The sequence below is a fragment of the Heliconius melpomene genome, chromosome 11, assembly GCF_056956725.1.
Source record: "Heliconius melpomene rosina isolate 202511_hmr_F chromosome 11, ASM5695672v1, whole genome shotgun sequence".
Taxonomy (NCBI): Eukaryota; Metazoa; Arthropoda; class Insecta; order Lepidoptera; family Nymphalidae; genus Heliconius; species Heliconius melpomene.
In genome coordinates this window covers 6,511,750-6,528,254 of record NC_140399.1, presented here as the reverse complement: position 1 = coordinate 6,528,254, position 16,505 = coordinate 6,511,750, and the positions used below count along the sequence as shown (strand labels likewise).

The window sequence follows — 16,505 nt, the reverse complement described above, 5'->3', positions numbered from 1 at the left end:
AACTCCTATTCTTAATGCTTCAATACAAATAGGCCTACTCTACTACGAAGTCCACTATAATATATAACAATTGTATTATCGTAGGATATTCGCCTTGTTTGCCCTGTAAGCCTATTACTAATAACAACGAGGAATGCGGCAAACATACCACACTCCTGTCTCATAGTTGGTGCTGATTGACCTTCGTATGTGGAATATTAATAAGGATTATGACTTAATTAATATAATTAATAGAGGCCGTCGGAGTGAGACAGTTGCGGGTTCGAATCCTATTCGGGGGAATTAATTATAATTTATTGATGTTTTCATATCTGCATTCTAGTAACAAGGAAAGCGAGACGTCAAGCTTTTCAACTCAACAGTGAAAAGTGGGGATATCTGCGTGAAGATTTGGGGCCCCAATCATTATGTAAGAGATGACCTTTCGACATGTCTCTAACGCGTTTTAAAGTCGTTAATTAATTTTATTCTATCCATTAACGTTTTTTACTAATTAAGGATGTTACCATATTATTTATTCATAGAAATATAAAATATAGCTTTATTATAATTCTCATAATTTATCCTATGTATATGATAATATTTATTAATTAAAATATAATGAAAAATACAATAAATCAGCTTGTATCCCGCACATAACAGGGCAGAGGGACCCTAGGAACCTAGTGTTAAGACTTCTGCTCCCAATTTTCCGCCAAATTCTGGAGCCATTGCGTGTGGAGTGGCGGAACTTAACGCCGCACTTTACCTCGTCACCACCTCACAAAGAAATTAAACTAATAAATATCCTACGATGTGGCAAGTAGTGCAATAAATATATAATGTTAATGCTTTAATTATTATATTTAAATAATCTTAATTTCGAACTAATTGTACTAACTTAGGTATTTACTAAGAAACAACAGCTCAATCGGTTATTTAAACCTATAAAACATATTACGCTCCAATTACCGGTACTCGTGTTCATTGAAACGAGATACATTTCATGCTAGGCTTTATCTAATGACGGTAAAAGATATGTACGGTTTATGCTCTGTATGCCACGTTAATGTATAGTTTTTATCGGTTTTCTTATATTATACCGATTTTGTGGGGTAATTCGTATTTAATAGCTAATTTTAATCGGTAATCTAAAGTTTTTTTGTGTAAAACAATCGGTTAATTGCTTGTTTGTTATTTTTATGTTGAAACAAATCTTAACGTTTTTTCTTTGTTATCTTTATTATCTACAAGCATGCGACTATAAGGGAATGAAATACTTTCAACATATTCGTACAAAAACGCCACTAGGGCGAAGCACCGGGACGAATCTGGACTGGCTATAATATAATAATAAATTTAAGCAGGCGAAGTCGTATTGGTGTAGCTAAGGAAATTATGGCCTATATGTTATTCTGCTATACAAGTAATAAATCTGTTCTGTAGTTTTTGTGTTAAAGTGGAACAAACATTCATCCTCCTTTCACATTTATCATATTAGTAGGACATTTTATTAAGGCTGTTCGGCCATATAATTTTCCCTTATTACTTAGTTATTAATAAGTACATATCTCATAGTCAAATATATATTCTAGGTTTAGATTTTTATTTAAAATTGTAGTAAAATATTTCCATGTTTGAATTTCAATTTCAAAACCAGTACAATACGATACAGATGAATTAGAGTTGTTGGGGCTTAGGTGCTTTTATATTTTTTTACTCGTGTATTGAAACAGTAACAAAAATGGATACTTCAAGCTGCTGACAGCCATTTTTCATGAAAAGTATAATAAATTTTGTAGCAAAAATTTTTCACTGTGACAACGCACGTCACTGATGTATGAAGTCCTATTTCATTGAAGATATCGTTTTACGATATCGAATTTTATACATCAAAGTACCAATCTAAGATCGAATAACAGTTGATATCTAGATAGATTTATAGTAGTAAACAAAGAAAAAATCGGCTTCACGCTGCCCTTTGCCTATCCCGCATTAAGCAGGTTCGGTCCCTACCTATCCTAGAGTTAAAACACTCCGCTTCCCACTTTCCGCCGACTTTTGTAGCACATTCATGACGTGTTGAGTGACGGAACTCACTTTAAATTTCATCAGAGCGAAGAAATGAAAATAATGAATATTTTATCTCCTCAATTGGGAATCGTGGGGCCTATAAAGTAAATAAAGAAATAATAATTTACAATTCTAATATGTTTACTATGTATACATATTAGTTATATTCCATATAGTTTGGTAGAGTGTATTGATTGTTTAAACTGTCTAAGTGTATTTTAGAAGCTTGCTGGCTGCATGGATAGTGCTAACAGAGCATTTTTTCTCGTTCTATCTCGAAACTAGGAAACAAATATTGTACCACTTCCATCATATGGCATATTCCACCATATACGCAGAACATAATACTGCATATCGTGTATTACAGTTAGGTACATAATTTTAATATTAATTAATAAATAAATAAATCAAAGGGAACCTAGTGTAACGACACTCCTCCGTTCACCACTTCCCGACGAATTGAAAAATGAAGATATAAATGTAAATGAATATTTCATTTCCTCGATTGGGGGGTCGAACTTGCAACCGTCGCGTTCCAGTCACACCCTTGTGCTGCTGCACCACGACCGCCTCTTAAAAGTAATAAACTATACTACTAAACTACTAAAGTTTAATAGTAATAAAGTTTTTTATTTTAAACATTTGTTAAATAAAATTAAATATGTAGAGTTGACTCTATACTTTGAAAAGTTACTTTTTATGACAATAGATCAATCAATTTGTACATGAAAGACGAATTAAATATATAAAACTGATGTAATTAATATTACATTTAAAATGACCCTTAAATTAAATTTTACAAGTATATAAATATAACTATAACCTTAATAAATCTGTTAACGGTTTCGTGTATATGTGAAAATTAAATTTTATTGTTCAATAACATTCGTACATGAAGTCTCTATAAAGAAAGAGTTCAGTAGATACAAATTGTTATAATGTGACATTAGTTGTTTGTATGCTTGTTATATTTCATGGCTGAATTGCAAGTACAAATCCAGCTAATATTGTTTTTTTTTTCTTTCCTTTTCACGCTTTATACCGTAGATAAAGCAGGATAGAGGGAACCTAATGTTAAAACACTCCGTTCGCCAGTTTTCGCCCAATTTTCAAGGCATTGCATTTCAAGATACCAAAGTAAAGAAATGAAAATATTAATAAATAATAGTTGCTTTTCCCGTGTGGGAATCGAATCTACAACTCTCGTTAAAGTCACTTGCTTTTTCGCCTGTACCACGATAACCTACCAACTAAAATTGTAAATAACCTATGTATAGAACATAGCCTTTATAAAGAACTAATAAATAATAATTTATAAGGATAATAAATAATAACAATACCATTTGTCATTAAATTATGACTAATATTACATAATTAATTATTATTTAACTAATAAATGTTTAATTAATCGATTATTTAATGTATACTGGTTTTATTATGATTTATTAGGTAAAAAACCAACGCACATTTGACATCCATTCGTTTTTTTTTTTAATTTTAACCTTTTGTAAGCACACAGCAGGGTAGGCAGAGGGAACCTAGTGTTAAGACCACCACCACTTTCTGCCGAATTCTGGAGGCATTACGTGTTGAGTGGCAGAACTCAACGCCGCGCTTTGCCTCGACACCAGAGAGAAGAAATGGAAATATAAACGTAAATAAATATTTCACTTCATCGAGTGGGGATCGAATCCACAACCATCGCGTTACAATCGGACGGCCTCTATCTGGTACTAAATATTTATGTCATTTAGTCACGACCGCTTCGATATGTTTCCAATATGTCACTGGCCTTCGCGTAACTTGGCTAAAAACCTTGAGGGTGGTAATGGCCCATACTAATTGCGTCCAGCGGCCATAATACCCATTCCGCATGAACGTAGAATTGCTAACTCTTTTGTTCTATTTCTAATGTCTAACAACATCTGGAACTGGGTTTTTATTCTTTCTCTCTCTTTATTTGTTCCTTTTAAAAAATATGTAAATATATTTCATACGGGCAAAGAGAAATATTTTTCTTTTTAGATTAGTATTTGGAATTTAATTAAAACGTATTACAATTATTTTGAATTGTTTTGTAAAAGCGAAGTGAGCTTTGATGTTCGTGGTGGCTCTATCGGGACGTATCTGATCCCTTACAATTGTTGTGGATTGGGTTTTATTGTTTTATCGTTTTAAAAAGTATGCCACACTTTTTTTTTTTAAATAATTTCACAACTGTTTTAAATGTGGATGATGATTTTTACTACACTTTTACTATATATATATTTTTAAGTTACACTTGTTTATGTTTATGATATAAGCATATAATATACCTAACCATAGAAATATATATTAGGCATGGTGTCGAGGCAAAGTGCGACGATAAGTCCCACCACTCAACACAATGCCTCCAGAATTCAGTGTTTTAACACTCAGTTCTCTCTGCCTACGCTGCAACATATGAGATACAGCTTGAGCCTACTAAAAAATATATAATAGGGGCATAGAAATATATACTCGTATATACATACAATTGAAATCAAAAACAATAGCCTAAGAAAATACACTTCACTTGTAACACGAGAGCAAGTACAAAGAAATAAAAAATAAAATGGCAGTTTGTAGACAAAATTGAATATTAATTGAGTTAAAGCTACCACACACGACAATACATCGGCCGTGAGAGCGTTTCATAATCGCTACTATTGTGGCATTTTAAATCTGGCTGTACTTGGACCTGCGTTTGTATGCAATACTGTTGAGTAATTGCATTTTGTTAGCAATTAAGGATTTGTTCATACATTTCTTTTATTTATATTAAATTGTCTTTTAACATTGAAATCATTAGTGCAAATTAGGTTTTGAGTTTAAAATCGAATTTAGCTCGAAATTTGTTTATTTTTGTTGTTTTTAATTTTGATGTGCTTCAAGGGACTGTAGACGTTGATAGTTGATAATAATTTCATTTTCTCTATGGTCTACGGTCTTGAGAAAATTGGTCTTGATAAATAAGCAGACAGGCAGACTGAGAACAAAATGTTATAAGTATAAACCTATAAGTCCTAGAACTAAGTTACAAAATGTATATTTTAGTCACAATTACAAAATAAATTTTGTTATTGGCACAAAAACTCTAATTAATCAACTAAGATAATTAAGTTCTAGCAAAAAAATAAATTTATTTCAGTATTTATAGTTTTCAAATAGGATTTCTTAATTCTATACTAAATATTTTTTTCAAATTTTTTCCCAGTCAAACTTAATTTTATTTAATATCGAAAGCTTAGAGAATATGCATGCAGTCTTAATTACATATTAGACTAATGATCCTTTATATTTCAGCTTTCCTAAAATGACGTAGTTCTGGGGGATCTGGGATCTCAGTCTATAAATAAATATTGACATTAAAATTATTAACATTGTAAAATTAAATCAAATAAAAACTAAATCAAATCTCTAAAATTTCATAATAAGAAAGGTATTACGTTATATGTATTTATGATTATAATAAAATCTCATTTAGAGGTTAAGTGCTTTAAAAATGTGTTATAATAACGTATTAAAATGAATAATATAGAGAAAAAACGTTAAAATAATGCAAAATTAATTCTATGATAACAAAGAAATATGTACATTTCATTTACCTACATAACTGTTGAAGCATACTATTGTTACAGCTACATATATTATGAATTATTGATATGTAACATATATAAAAAGGAAAATAATTCTCTTTTAGGGCTGTCTCGTTTGTTGGTTTGCGAAATTATAAAAAAGGAGTAAGCGAACTAGTGTTTGGATTAAAAGATTAATTCTAGAATCGTAACACAACTTAACGCCGTCTTTTACCTCGTTACCAGAGCGAAAAAATGAATTTGTTTAATATTTAATTTACTCGAGTGGGAATCGAACGTAAACCTGTCGTTCACAGTCGCACGCTTGTGCCGCTTTACTCGTTCGGCCTCGGTACAAGTAAAAGTTGTATAAAAATTTTGCGTATTGCAATTAGATCATTGCATAAAACTCACTTGTTCAAATTTAGATGTATATTACCCAAAAAGTACGGCCATTAAGCTGATTTCAAAATTAATAACACTTTTAAACGTTTATATTACGGTAATAATTAGAGCGATTCTCAAAACTAATACTTTATTATAGTTTTAATTGTAATTTGTTATGTAAATATTCATAATCTATTATAATTATAATAGTAAATGTCTTAAATGTCTAAAATAGTAAATGTCTTAAATGTTTACTAAATTTGAACCCGAATAATTTCTTTCAACAGATTTAGACATATTTTAGCTTTAGACTGAATAATATAGGTAAAAATATTTGTATACATTCCATATATTTGGCAGAATAATTGTCTTGTTTACCATGAATATATCAAAAAAATCTATTTGAAGTTTGTCGAAAAACAAAAACTTGGAATACAAAATAAACATTTCGTATTTGAAGAATAAAATTGAATGAAAGCCACAATAAAATCAGTTCAATCGTTCTATTTGTATTTGAACACTGTAATCGTTGTTTTTTTTTATTTATGAAATCAAAACAGAGAATCCGTTATAACTGATATTTATCGATGGACATTTTTTTATAGAAATGTAGGAATTTTTTAATTCGTTTTTTTTTCTTTTTGCTAAAAAAAATATAATTGACAATATATAATTTTAAGTATATAGAGGCCACCGTGGCAAAGTGCCAGCATCGAGAGAGGATTGTGGATTCGATGCCTGACGGGTGGAAATAACTTTTAGCTGTCTTATAAATCGCGGCATTCAGTTCTACTAAATACGTAGGGTCTGGAATTCAGAGGAAAACCGATGAACAGAGTGCCTTAGCATTAAGTTTTCTTTATCCTACAGGTATTAGATTATTATTGCATGATTTATAGTAAAATTAAAATCTATACTTACTGTTATAATGCTCAAGAGTTTGTTGGTTTGAACGCGCGTTCTCCAGAACTACTGATTTAAATTTTAAAAATCTTGTGTCATATAGCCCCGATAGAAATATGAAGGAAGACTATACGAGTACGACTATACATTATACGAGTATGAACCTTTTGGTCTTTAGGTGTTTAGCTTTAATGAGTCTTTAGGTATTTAGCTTAATAATAATAGTATATACACCTCTTCGTTATTTCACATCCACACATACCTTTTAGTTGTTTCCATTTGCGGTCGAAGCCGGTAAATGGTTCCATATAAAAACCACCATACATTTTATACGAACATTAAGCATTTTTTGTAAACGGATAATGAGACAGCAGCTAACGATATGTGATTGAATAGCGGCAATAAGGAAAGAAGTTTTCTAGCTAACGGAATGCGATGAAAATCGATGCGTGACTTCAGTCAGTTTAAAGACGTTAATAATTATTTACTCTTCCTATTTTTCATAGAGATTTAATTTTTTTTCCTTTATTTCTTTATTATTTTGACTACTGTGTCTAGATTTTTTGATTTACAAAGAAAACCTAGTGTCGAGGCACTCCGTTCCCAACTTTCCGCCTAAATAAGAGACATTGAATCTTAAGTGGGAAAACTCAACACCGCTCTTTATCGTCACTGAGTGGAAAAATTAAGATAATACGTTCCTCCGAGTGGGGCTCAGGCCCACAAACAAACAGTCTAATGTTATTACTACGTTCCAATTAAATATGAATTAATTATTTCAACAATATTTCCTTTCATAAAAATAAAAAAAATAATTAATACAAATTTATTCAATACAGACATCATGCCAACCAAAAGATAAAAGATAAACACACAATTGAATTCATAAATTTCGTTCACCTATAAATGATAAGAATTACAAAAGCGACAACCATTGGAGATAAATATGACAAACGTACCATACAATAGCAACCCTTTGCCTGTCGTGTTATATTAATTTAAACGAGCTCAATTGTGATGGGAATAATTAATGTGAAACCACAAAACATAAACATAGCTATTCTATATAAATGAATAATTTTATCATATAATTAGATGTGAATAGAATGAGGCCGTCCTGACGACGGTTGTGGATTCGATCCCCTCTCCAGGAAGTGAATTCTTTCTATTTCTTCGCTCTGGTGTCGAGGTAAAGCGCGGCGTTGACTTCTGCGACTCAACACGCAATGTCTCCAGAACTCGGCAGAAAATGGGGAACGGAGTGTTTTAACTCTAGATCCCTGCGGGATACAGCGTGAAGCTGAAAAAACTACTTAAACACACACAACCGTGAATAGACGCGACGGTTGGGGTTTGGATCCCCACTCAGTATTATTATTTATTAATATTTACATTTTCTCCCTCTGGTAACTTGGTAAACTTTACCTTGGTAAAGCGCGGCGTTGAGTTCCGCCACTCAACACACAATACCTCATCCAGCTGAAAGCGGGGAACGGAATATCTTAACACTTATCCTTCTGCCCATCCTGCTAAATAATACCGCTTAGCTAACAGCGTGAAGAAAAAAAAAACATATACAGCTATTACATCTAAGTATTACCAACCTTGAATTTCTTAGTACAATACTACAGACATAAAGAAACAACGTATCTAGAAACTGCTCGGCCGGCCGTAACGCGCTTTCACTGACGTAGGCCGCGTCACGTTTCACTACGCGCCGTTACGTAGAACCTAAATAAATTATCAACATTTTTGTTATGTAATATGCTTTTATGATTTTTGGCTTACTTAACGGCACTGCCTTCTATGTAGGGTGTAACAGGTTCGATTATTCTATTCTCATTTGGTCGCTTAGATTAGATATTAGAGGCCGTAGCGAAGGGCACAAGCGTGAGGTTGTAAATGTACAGATTATGAGATGGATTACCACTGGAGGTTATGAAATATTTAATATAATGAAAAGCGCGGGGTTGAGTTACGCCACTCAGCGCGCTCTAGAATTAGGTGGAACTTGGAGAACGGAGTATCTTCACAATAGGTTCCCATGTTCCCTCTGCCTAACTTGCTATATGCGTGAAACTAAAAAACTGCTCACTGCATTAAATACTGGTATGTACAGAACTAAAAATAATACAGTTCAATTTTCTTTCTGTTTACTATAGTTAAATATTTTCGCTTAACTTTAAACAAGGTTAATTAAGAATGAATAATTTATAAAAGGTTAAACAATATATTTCAATTCCAATAGAACATTTTTAATAATTAATCAGCATTGTTGGCTTAGTGGTTTTTACAGTGGTCAGACTGGTGGTTGGGTTCGATTTTCATTTAGGGTAAATATTTGTATGATTAATATTAAAATAATTCAATTACAAGAAGTATATTAACTCGGATGGAGTTCTCTTTCTCTCTCTTTTTATTTATTAAATATGCATGCATATACCTACCATTTAATGTTTGTTAAAATATACAAAAAAATATAGAAACTGGGAGAAATAGATAAAAAAAATCTATATAAAAATATTTTAAATCGCCGTTTCAATCGTTCGCTACCTTTATTTGGACATGTGCGGATAGTGTTTATGTTTATACAAGTAGAAAGCTTACTGGAGTTTCTTAAAACTTTTTAGAAATCTTTCTCATATTTTTGTTTGTTTTGCTCGAAGGGATTCTTTTATGAAAATTTCCAGAACTTTTTCGTAACATGTTACAATATTTTTCTGAGCTGCTTTCTGTTTACATAGCTATTTAAGTGTTATGTATGTCAAGGTTATGCTATTTTAAATAAATATAACGAAATGTATTAATGAAAAAACATATATGTACTTAATATTAATAATTATTTTAACCTTTAAGTATGGACGTCGGGTCTGACAGACCAGACAGTTCTACGAATTCTACAAATCGGCCACTTCTCGGTGACCTCCGCCACTGAGTCTCTCAGTACCTTTCGTGTTAATGACAAAATGAATGTAGATAGCAGTGGTTGTGTCTCTGGGTTCAAAACACGTGAGTATTTAACTTTCTAAACGGGGCCTGGGTCTGTCAGACCCGACGTCCATGTTTCCCATACATGAATGATTTCAAAACGCCATATATTTTTATAATATTACAAAATATACTTTAATATTTTAATTGTATTATTTGTATTCAAATGTTTTTATTGTTTTATATCATATATTATTTGGCATTGTTTGTTATATATTTTAGTAATATAAATATTATTTACCTAAAAAGATTCAATTTTTTTAGTTTTTATGATAAAATGGAAAAAAATGATCGACCTAGTACGTCAGGGACAAAAATATCGGTACTTTATAATCAACATCAAACAAAAGAATTGGACGACAACATTTTATAAAGAAAATAGCACTTTATCAAATAAAAAGACGCGTTTCGTATACTAAACTACTCTAAGAATTGAGAATGACTTTGACTCGCGTTTCGCGATCTGATCTATCATTTATTGAACATGAAGCTAAAAAAATAGTTTTGGGATCTTGAAAAACATGTACACTTTGCCCCAAAAAGATATACAGAAACACAACACATACTTATGTTGACTGCAATCGTCCTGTTTGCCTGCAATGTTGAAAGCCATTGTGTATCGATGTTCAATAATACCTTATCTTGAGGTGTTGTCAAAATTTTTATTTTATAACATAAGATGTAATTTCTTTATTTTTTTTTATTTGTTAGACTTTATATTTTGTTAAAAAAATATTTATTTTATTATCTGTCTTTTTTTTATAGTATTATTTTCTCAAGAGTCATCCCATGTGGCCAAAGACTGAAATTGTGACTTTAAGTTACTTAAATCGTTGTGATGCGTAAACTTTAATAAAAAGCAATTTTATTTATATTGATTTTGCTTGATTTGAGGCTATTCATGTAAACTAAAACATAAAATTGTCTTCTTCCTTTAAAAAACAGCCGGACTATGACCAATAAAAATACACTGGTCTGACAGACCCGACGTCCATATGTATGTTATAAAAAAATCACGTCCATAGTTAAAGGTTAAGTATGTGTATGTATATCTATACTTCTATACTTAATATAATAAAGCGGAAGAGTTTGTTTGTTTGTTTGTTTGTTTGTTTGTTTGAACGCTAAGATCTCTGGATCTACTGGTCCGATTTTCATTGTTTTTGTTTTGTATGAAAGCTGCATTCTTCAGAAGTGCTATAGGCTATATAACATTACATTACACATATATACTAATAAATTAAAATACTTTCTAATTTGACATGCAATTTATTCTGCCATGTTAATAACAACCGTCGTCGCTACGCAACCGCGTTCGTTACCGCATCATTTTGATATTCATTCTTATGAAAATAAATATAATAGTCACTTTTAGCATTTTATCTAGATTGAAATTATATTTCTCTAGAAATTATATTCTTATATTTCAAGCAGGCGTAGCCGCGTCCAGGTCCGCTAGTATGTTTATAAATAGAATTCCAAATATCCCTAATGCTTAATTAAAAAATAAAACAAAAAATCTAAGTAATAGACTTGTTTAAATTTATATTTTAAGTCTCCATCCTCAATCTCTATCTCCTTATATCTAGCACCTACTAGGGTATGCAGAGGGAACCCGGAAACCTAGCGTTAAGACGTTCCACTTCCCGTTAAGACACTTCCGTTCTGCACTTTTATCCAATTTTCGAGGGAGAGGTGGAGCTGACACCCCGCTTCACCCCAAACGTAAATTTAAAATATTTCTTTCCCCTGAATGAGAACTGAACCGACAATCGTCGCGCTTAGTCACATGTTTGTGCCAACCAACTTAACTCCAAAAAACCTTACATAATTTCCACTTTCATAACCAGAAAGAACCTACCCTAGTTCACCATTCTATTACTTAGGTTCAATATATAAAATCCGCGTACAAAACAGCTTGTGGTCGAAAACTAATTTAGCAAGGATGTATCCAGACACGACTTGAGGAAATAACAAGATAACAAGATGACTGGGAAGGATCATGAGATGAATGTACATATACCTTCCTCATGTGCCTTCTCGTCCTAACACAATTTCCTTTGATAGATATATATATACATATATATGTAATTTATTTCTTTATTGTCGATACTCAATTGTTTCTTTTTAATATCAGGTAATAAAACAATATACTTTTTGACTTCTTGCCTTTCATGTGCGTAAATGAAAAAGATGAGAGAAATTTTTAATATATTTTTTTATGTTTATCCCGTTACATATTCTAAATATAAAGTGGAGAATGAAGTGTCCCAATACTAGACTTCCTCTGCCTACCATATAACGTGAAGCGGGAAACGAAAACAAACTTATATTTCTGTTAATATTATTAATTCTCTAAACTTGACTATAATACTGAAGGATTAAATTAAAATTTAATAAAGAAAAATATATATATATGTTTCTTTATATAATATGTAAGTTACCCGTTCCATTTTGAATTAATCAAACAATTTAAACTAAGATGGATGGACTAAGATAAGATGAATAACTTGCAATATTATATAAACAAATATCATTTTTTCTCTATATAATTATTTCTATTTAATTAGCTTTAATGAAATGCTAAGAACAAATAACAAAATGAGACCAAAATCGAATATGCGACCCATCATAAACTAAAATAAAACCTATCTATTCCGCCCACATTATACTTATCAACAGCTCTTATGTGATCGTTCCTCATTGCCTTTATTTGCTACCTTTGCTTTCAAATAGAAAAAAAATCCCATCAAAGGGATGAATGAAAGATTCATCCCTCGAGTTCTTAATTAGCGTGATACGAGAAAAAAACAGATGACATCGAGATCGCATCGCATTTAGCAACTTAATTTGAACCTTAATAAAAACTCGATAATTGCCTTCCTTTACGTAACACGTTAAATTCTGGTGATTTTCATGAAATAGTAGCCTTATTTCCTCTTCTATTGTACCTAGTGTTAATTTTGAAGGCGTTGCGTGTTGAGTGGCGTTGACTTCTGCCACTCAACACCAGAGCCTGGGAACTTGGTGTTAAGACCCAGACCCAAGCGAGAATCAAACCCACAACCTGTCGCATTTACACTCGCACGGTTGTGCTCCTGCACCACGACTGCCCTCAATAGTAATAATAAACGTTAATTTTTTAATTTCCATTGTTTCAGATGTAAAGCCGACGCCGTAATATAATTAAAACTTGTGCCAAAAAATGAAATATAAGAAAAATCTGTGGACTATAGTCATTTGAATATTCTTATGAATAAAAAATCTCCCTAGAAAATTATCAATGGTAAGGTGAATGAAGCGGGACAAAATGGGGGGGCGTCGTTGGAGATTTGCAACAATCGCTGCTTTTCTGCTCTTTATAACAAAAGAGAGTCAGTGTCAAGGTAAGATTCTAGCTGACTTATTTTAAATTTTCATTTTAAATTCCAGTTTTTTTTAGGCTAAGTTGTCATACTTTTTAGGATAGGTAATGTATAAAACCTATTTTTATATGAATGTACTATTAGATTTTGAAAAAAATACTGTCTTTTTAGAAAAATATATAAAATAACGATTTTTTTTAAAATTGGTTATTTTTTATCTGAAGCTAAAAATACCTATTTACAAATATGTAATTAATTTTAAGTAGATAGAGGTATTTTGGATGCGTTTGTCAAATATAAAATTTCCAACGTACAGCATACAATTTTTAACAATAGTAAAAAATTGAAGGAACAAACAATTTTATAAACTGGATCCGAGTTCTCTTTTAGACAACCTTTCTTAAAGATCACTGGAAATATAACCTCATTTTCAGTTATCTTTAAAAGTAATAAATATGAAAATGTTCCGAATTAACGTAAAAAGAAATTGGTGTTGTTAATATTTAATTTCTTTTATATCCTAAATATTAAAAAATGCATATAGAATATCTACTATCAAGACATATGAACTGGGAATCGTACAACCGTCGCGTTTACAATCACACGCTTGACCCCAAATGTTTTTGTTCATATAATCACTTTAACTTATCAAATACTAGCGACCCGCTCGCGGCTTCGCCCGCTTTAACTACTAAATTTTCCATATAATGTATGTTTGCAAAGCACTTAAGATAATGTGAAAATTAATTAAACCCTAATGCAACCCGCATTTTCGTAGTTCCAATAAGGATTTTCCTATTGTTTTAAAAAAAACACTTAAATAAATGACACAAACAACAGAAAACTTAAACGAAAGAAATTATAAACAACAGACTACCTACTATTCTCTTACCCAAAAATACTTAAACGAAAGACGTAACAAACTACGTCGCGTGGAAATACATTACAATTATTGGATTGGTACATGTATATACTAATTATATAAGAGAATAAACTAAAAAAACAGAACAGCCTCATTAATATAAATACAAACACAGATTAAGAAAATAAAAGTGGCAAATGAAAAGAACATTTTATATACAGTAGATAAATTAAATACATGCCTGCAGTGTGGGCCGCCGCCCACGTGTCGCCTGGCGTCGACTGGCAATACATTTATTATTCAAGAACTAAGCTCGAATAGAACGGTATCACCTTGTGAAATGTAAACTCATCTCCTATATTTACTAAAATGCTTCTCTCAAAAATATCTTCACAAACATTGGTGCATTCACGAACTCTTCGATGAAGTGTTGGAGACGAGTTTTTAAAATCTGTAGATTTTAAATGGAAGTTTTAAAGCCTTTTGGAATATTTCTGTTACAATTTTTGTGCTAACTTTGGACTAATTTTGACTGAATTAATAATTGAATCTAGAAATGTATTTAAAAGCACTGGTAAATACATATTATAAGAAAGATAGTAAATGAGTTTTTTTTTACTTTAAACATCTAAAAAAATGAGTCTATAAACTGTAAACGTCTGGATTCGATGCCTACTTGAGGAAATGAAAAATTTAATATTTTCATTTACTTTGCTCTGTTTTGAGGCAAAGTGCGGCGTTGAGTTCTGTCACTCAACACACAATGGCTTCAGAATTCGGTGGAAAATAAAGAACGTAGTGTCTTACCCACTAGGTTCCCTATGCCTGCCTACCATCACTCTGTACGTGACACAAAAAAAAATATAGTTACAAAATATTAACAGTAACACCGACTCCATATCTTTTTGAAACCAATTGCCTCTGAACTTGTTTTTCATTCTACACAAGTAACGAAGGCAAATAATTCTTCGAGAGAACATCTATAGAGCAATTAGTATCGAGCTTTCATCAAAGGACGTTCAAATGAAGGGTGATTATAAAGTTGTAACGTAAATAGCGACGGCGTTATTATTTGCGAAATATCTAACGAAGTATTCAAATTCAATGTAAGCTTTTCATATATAAATAGATTATATTTGGAAATATGTATTGTACGCGGGCGACACGAGGCAGTGGTGCCGTAAGGCCACGAGCGTGTTATTGACTGTAAACGTGACTATTGTGGGTTCGATTCGCGCTCAGGGAAATTAATAATATTATTATTTTAATATTTTCGCTTAGGTAACAAGACGCGGTGTTTAGTTCCGCCATTCAACATGCAATGCCTTCAGAATTCGGCGGAATGTTGGGAACGGAATGTCAATAAAATACACTACGGACATTTGTTGTCCATGCTCTTCTCTGCCCTTATTCCTTTTGTGTTTTGGGTTTTTTACTGTATATTAAACAGTTAAAACTCATAAGAAATATCAAATTGAAATTACATATCATCCCAACTTTTTTTTAGAATTATAGACTTAACGTGAAGCTAATAAAGCTCATATTTTAGAGAATTATCTGGTCAAAGTCTATGATAAGTCACTATTTCTCCACTTTCCGTTCTTTTTGGAGGTTTTTCACACTATTCTAAAATCCATATGTTAACAATAAATATATTACTATAATAATATTACTTAAGCCAATTCAATGCAAATAAACAACACGTAGGTAGTTTAGCAAACAGGTATTTATGTACAGACCGGTTATACTGTCTAAGCCAAAATCAGGATTCTAGATTCCATATACTCGTACTACGAATCCGTTTCAATAAAACAACCACGTAACAAACTAGAGCTGGCAAAGTAGATTAATCTATCCTTTAATAATGAGTTATTTACGTAATTCAGGTATTTATAGGTGGAGTGGCTTATTCTTAAGATCTGATATTCAATTCTAAAATTAAAAATTATTTTTCTCTGTTTTACGTTGTATTCCGCTTATAGCAGGATAGGCAGAGAGAACCTAGTGTTAAAACTCTCCGTTCCCCAGTATCTGTCGAATTTTCAAAACGCCATCGTCGTGCAAAATTAAGCAATTTAAGAATAATAATCCTTGTTCTCTATGCCTTGTAATGGTAATGGAAATTTTTATATTAAAAAACATAGGTACCTATACCTTCGTCCTAATAAATCATATAGTATAACGACGGTTATCAATTCGAATTATATTAAAACGTACATTATTCACTTAATTTTAGACCTGTTTGTGAACGCCACCCACGTCCACATCGACAAATACATAATCAAATACTAGTTCAGCTCTACGCACGAAACGTAAATTATAAACACTTTCTTCACTATAAGCCGCCATTTT

The 16,505-nt window shown here is 31.7% G+C and overlaps 1 protein-coding gene across 4 annotated transcripts in view; it reads left to right on the top strand.

The window, feature by feature from the left end:
* The window catches only part of LOC146534634 (uncharacterized), a 55,797-nt gene that overhangs the window by 19,399 nt on the left and 19,893 nt on the right, over window positions 1-16,505 (top strand). For all 4 annotated transcript variants that reach the window (XM_085192480.1, XM_085192479.1, XM_085192478.1 and 1 more), the window contains exon 2: window positions 13,088-13,312. In XM_085192480.1, coding sequence (XP_085048606.1) covers window positions 13,222-13,312 — 91 coding nt within the window. In that variant the 5' untranslated portion in view covers window positions 13,088-13,221. The remainder of the gene's footprint in view (window positions 1-13,087; window positions 13,313-16,505) is intronic.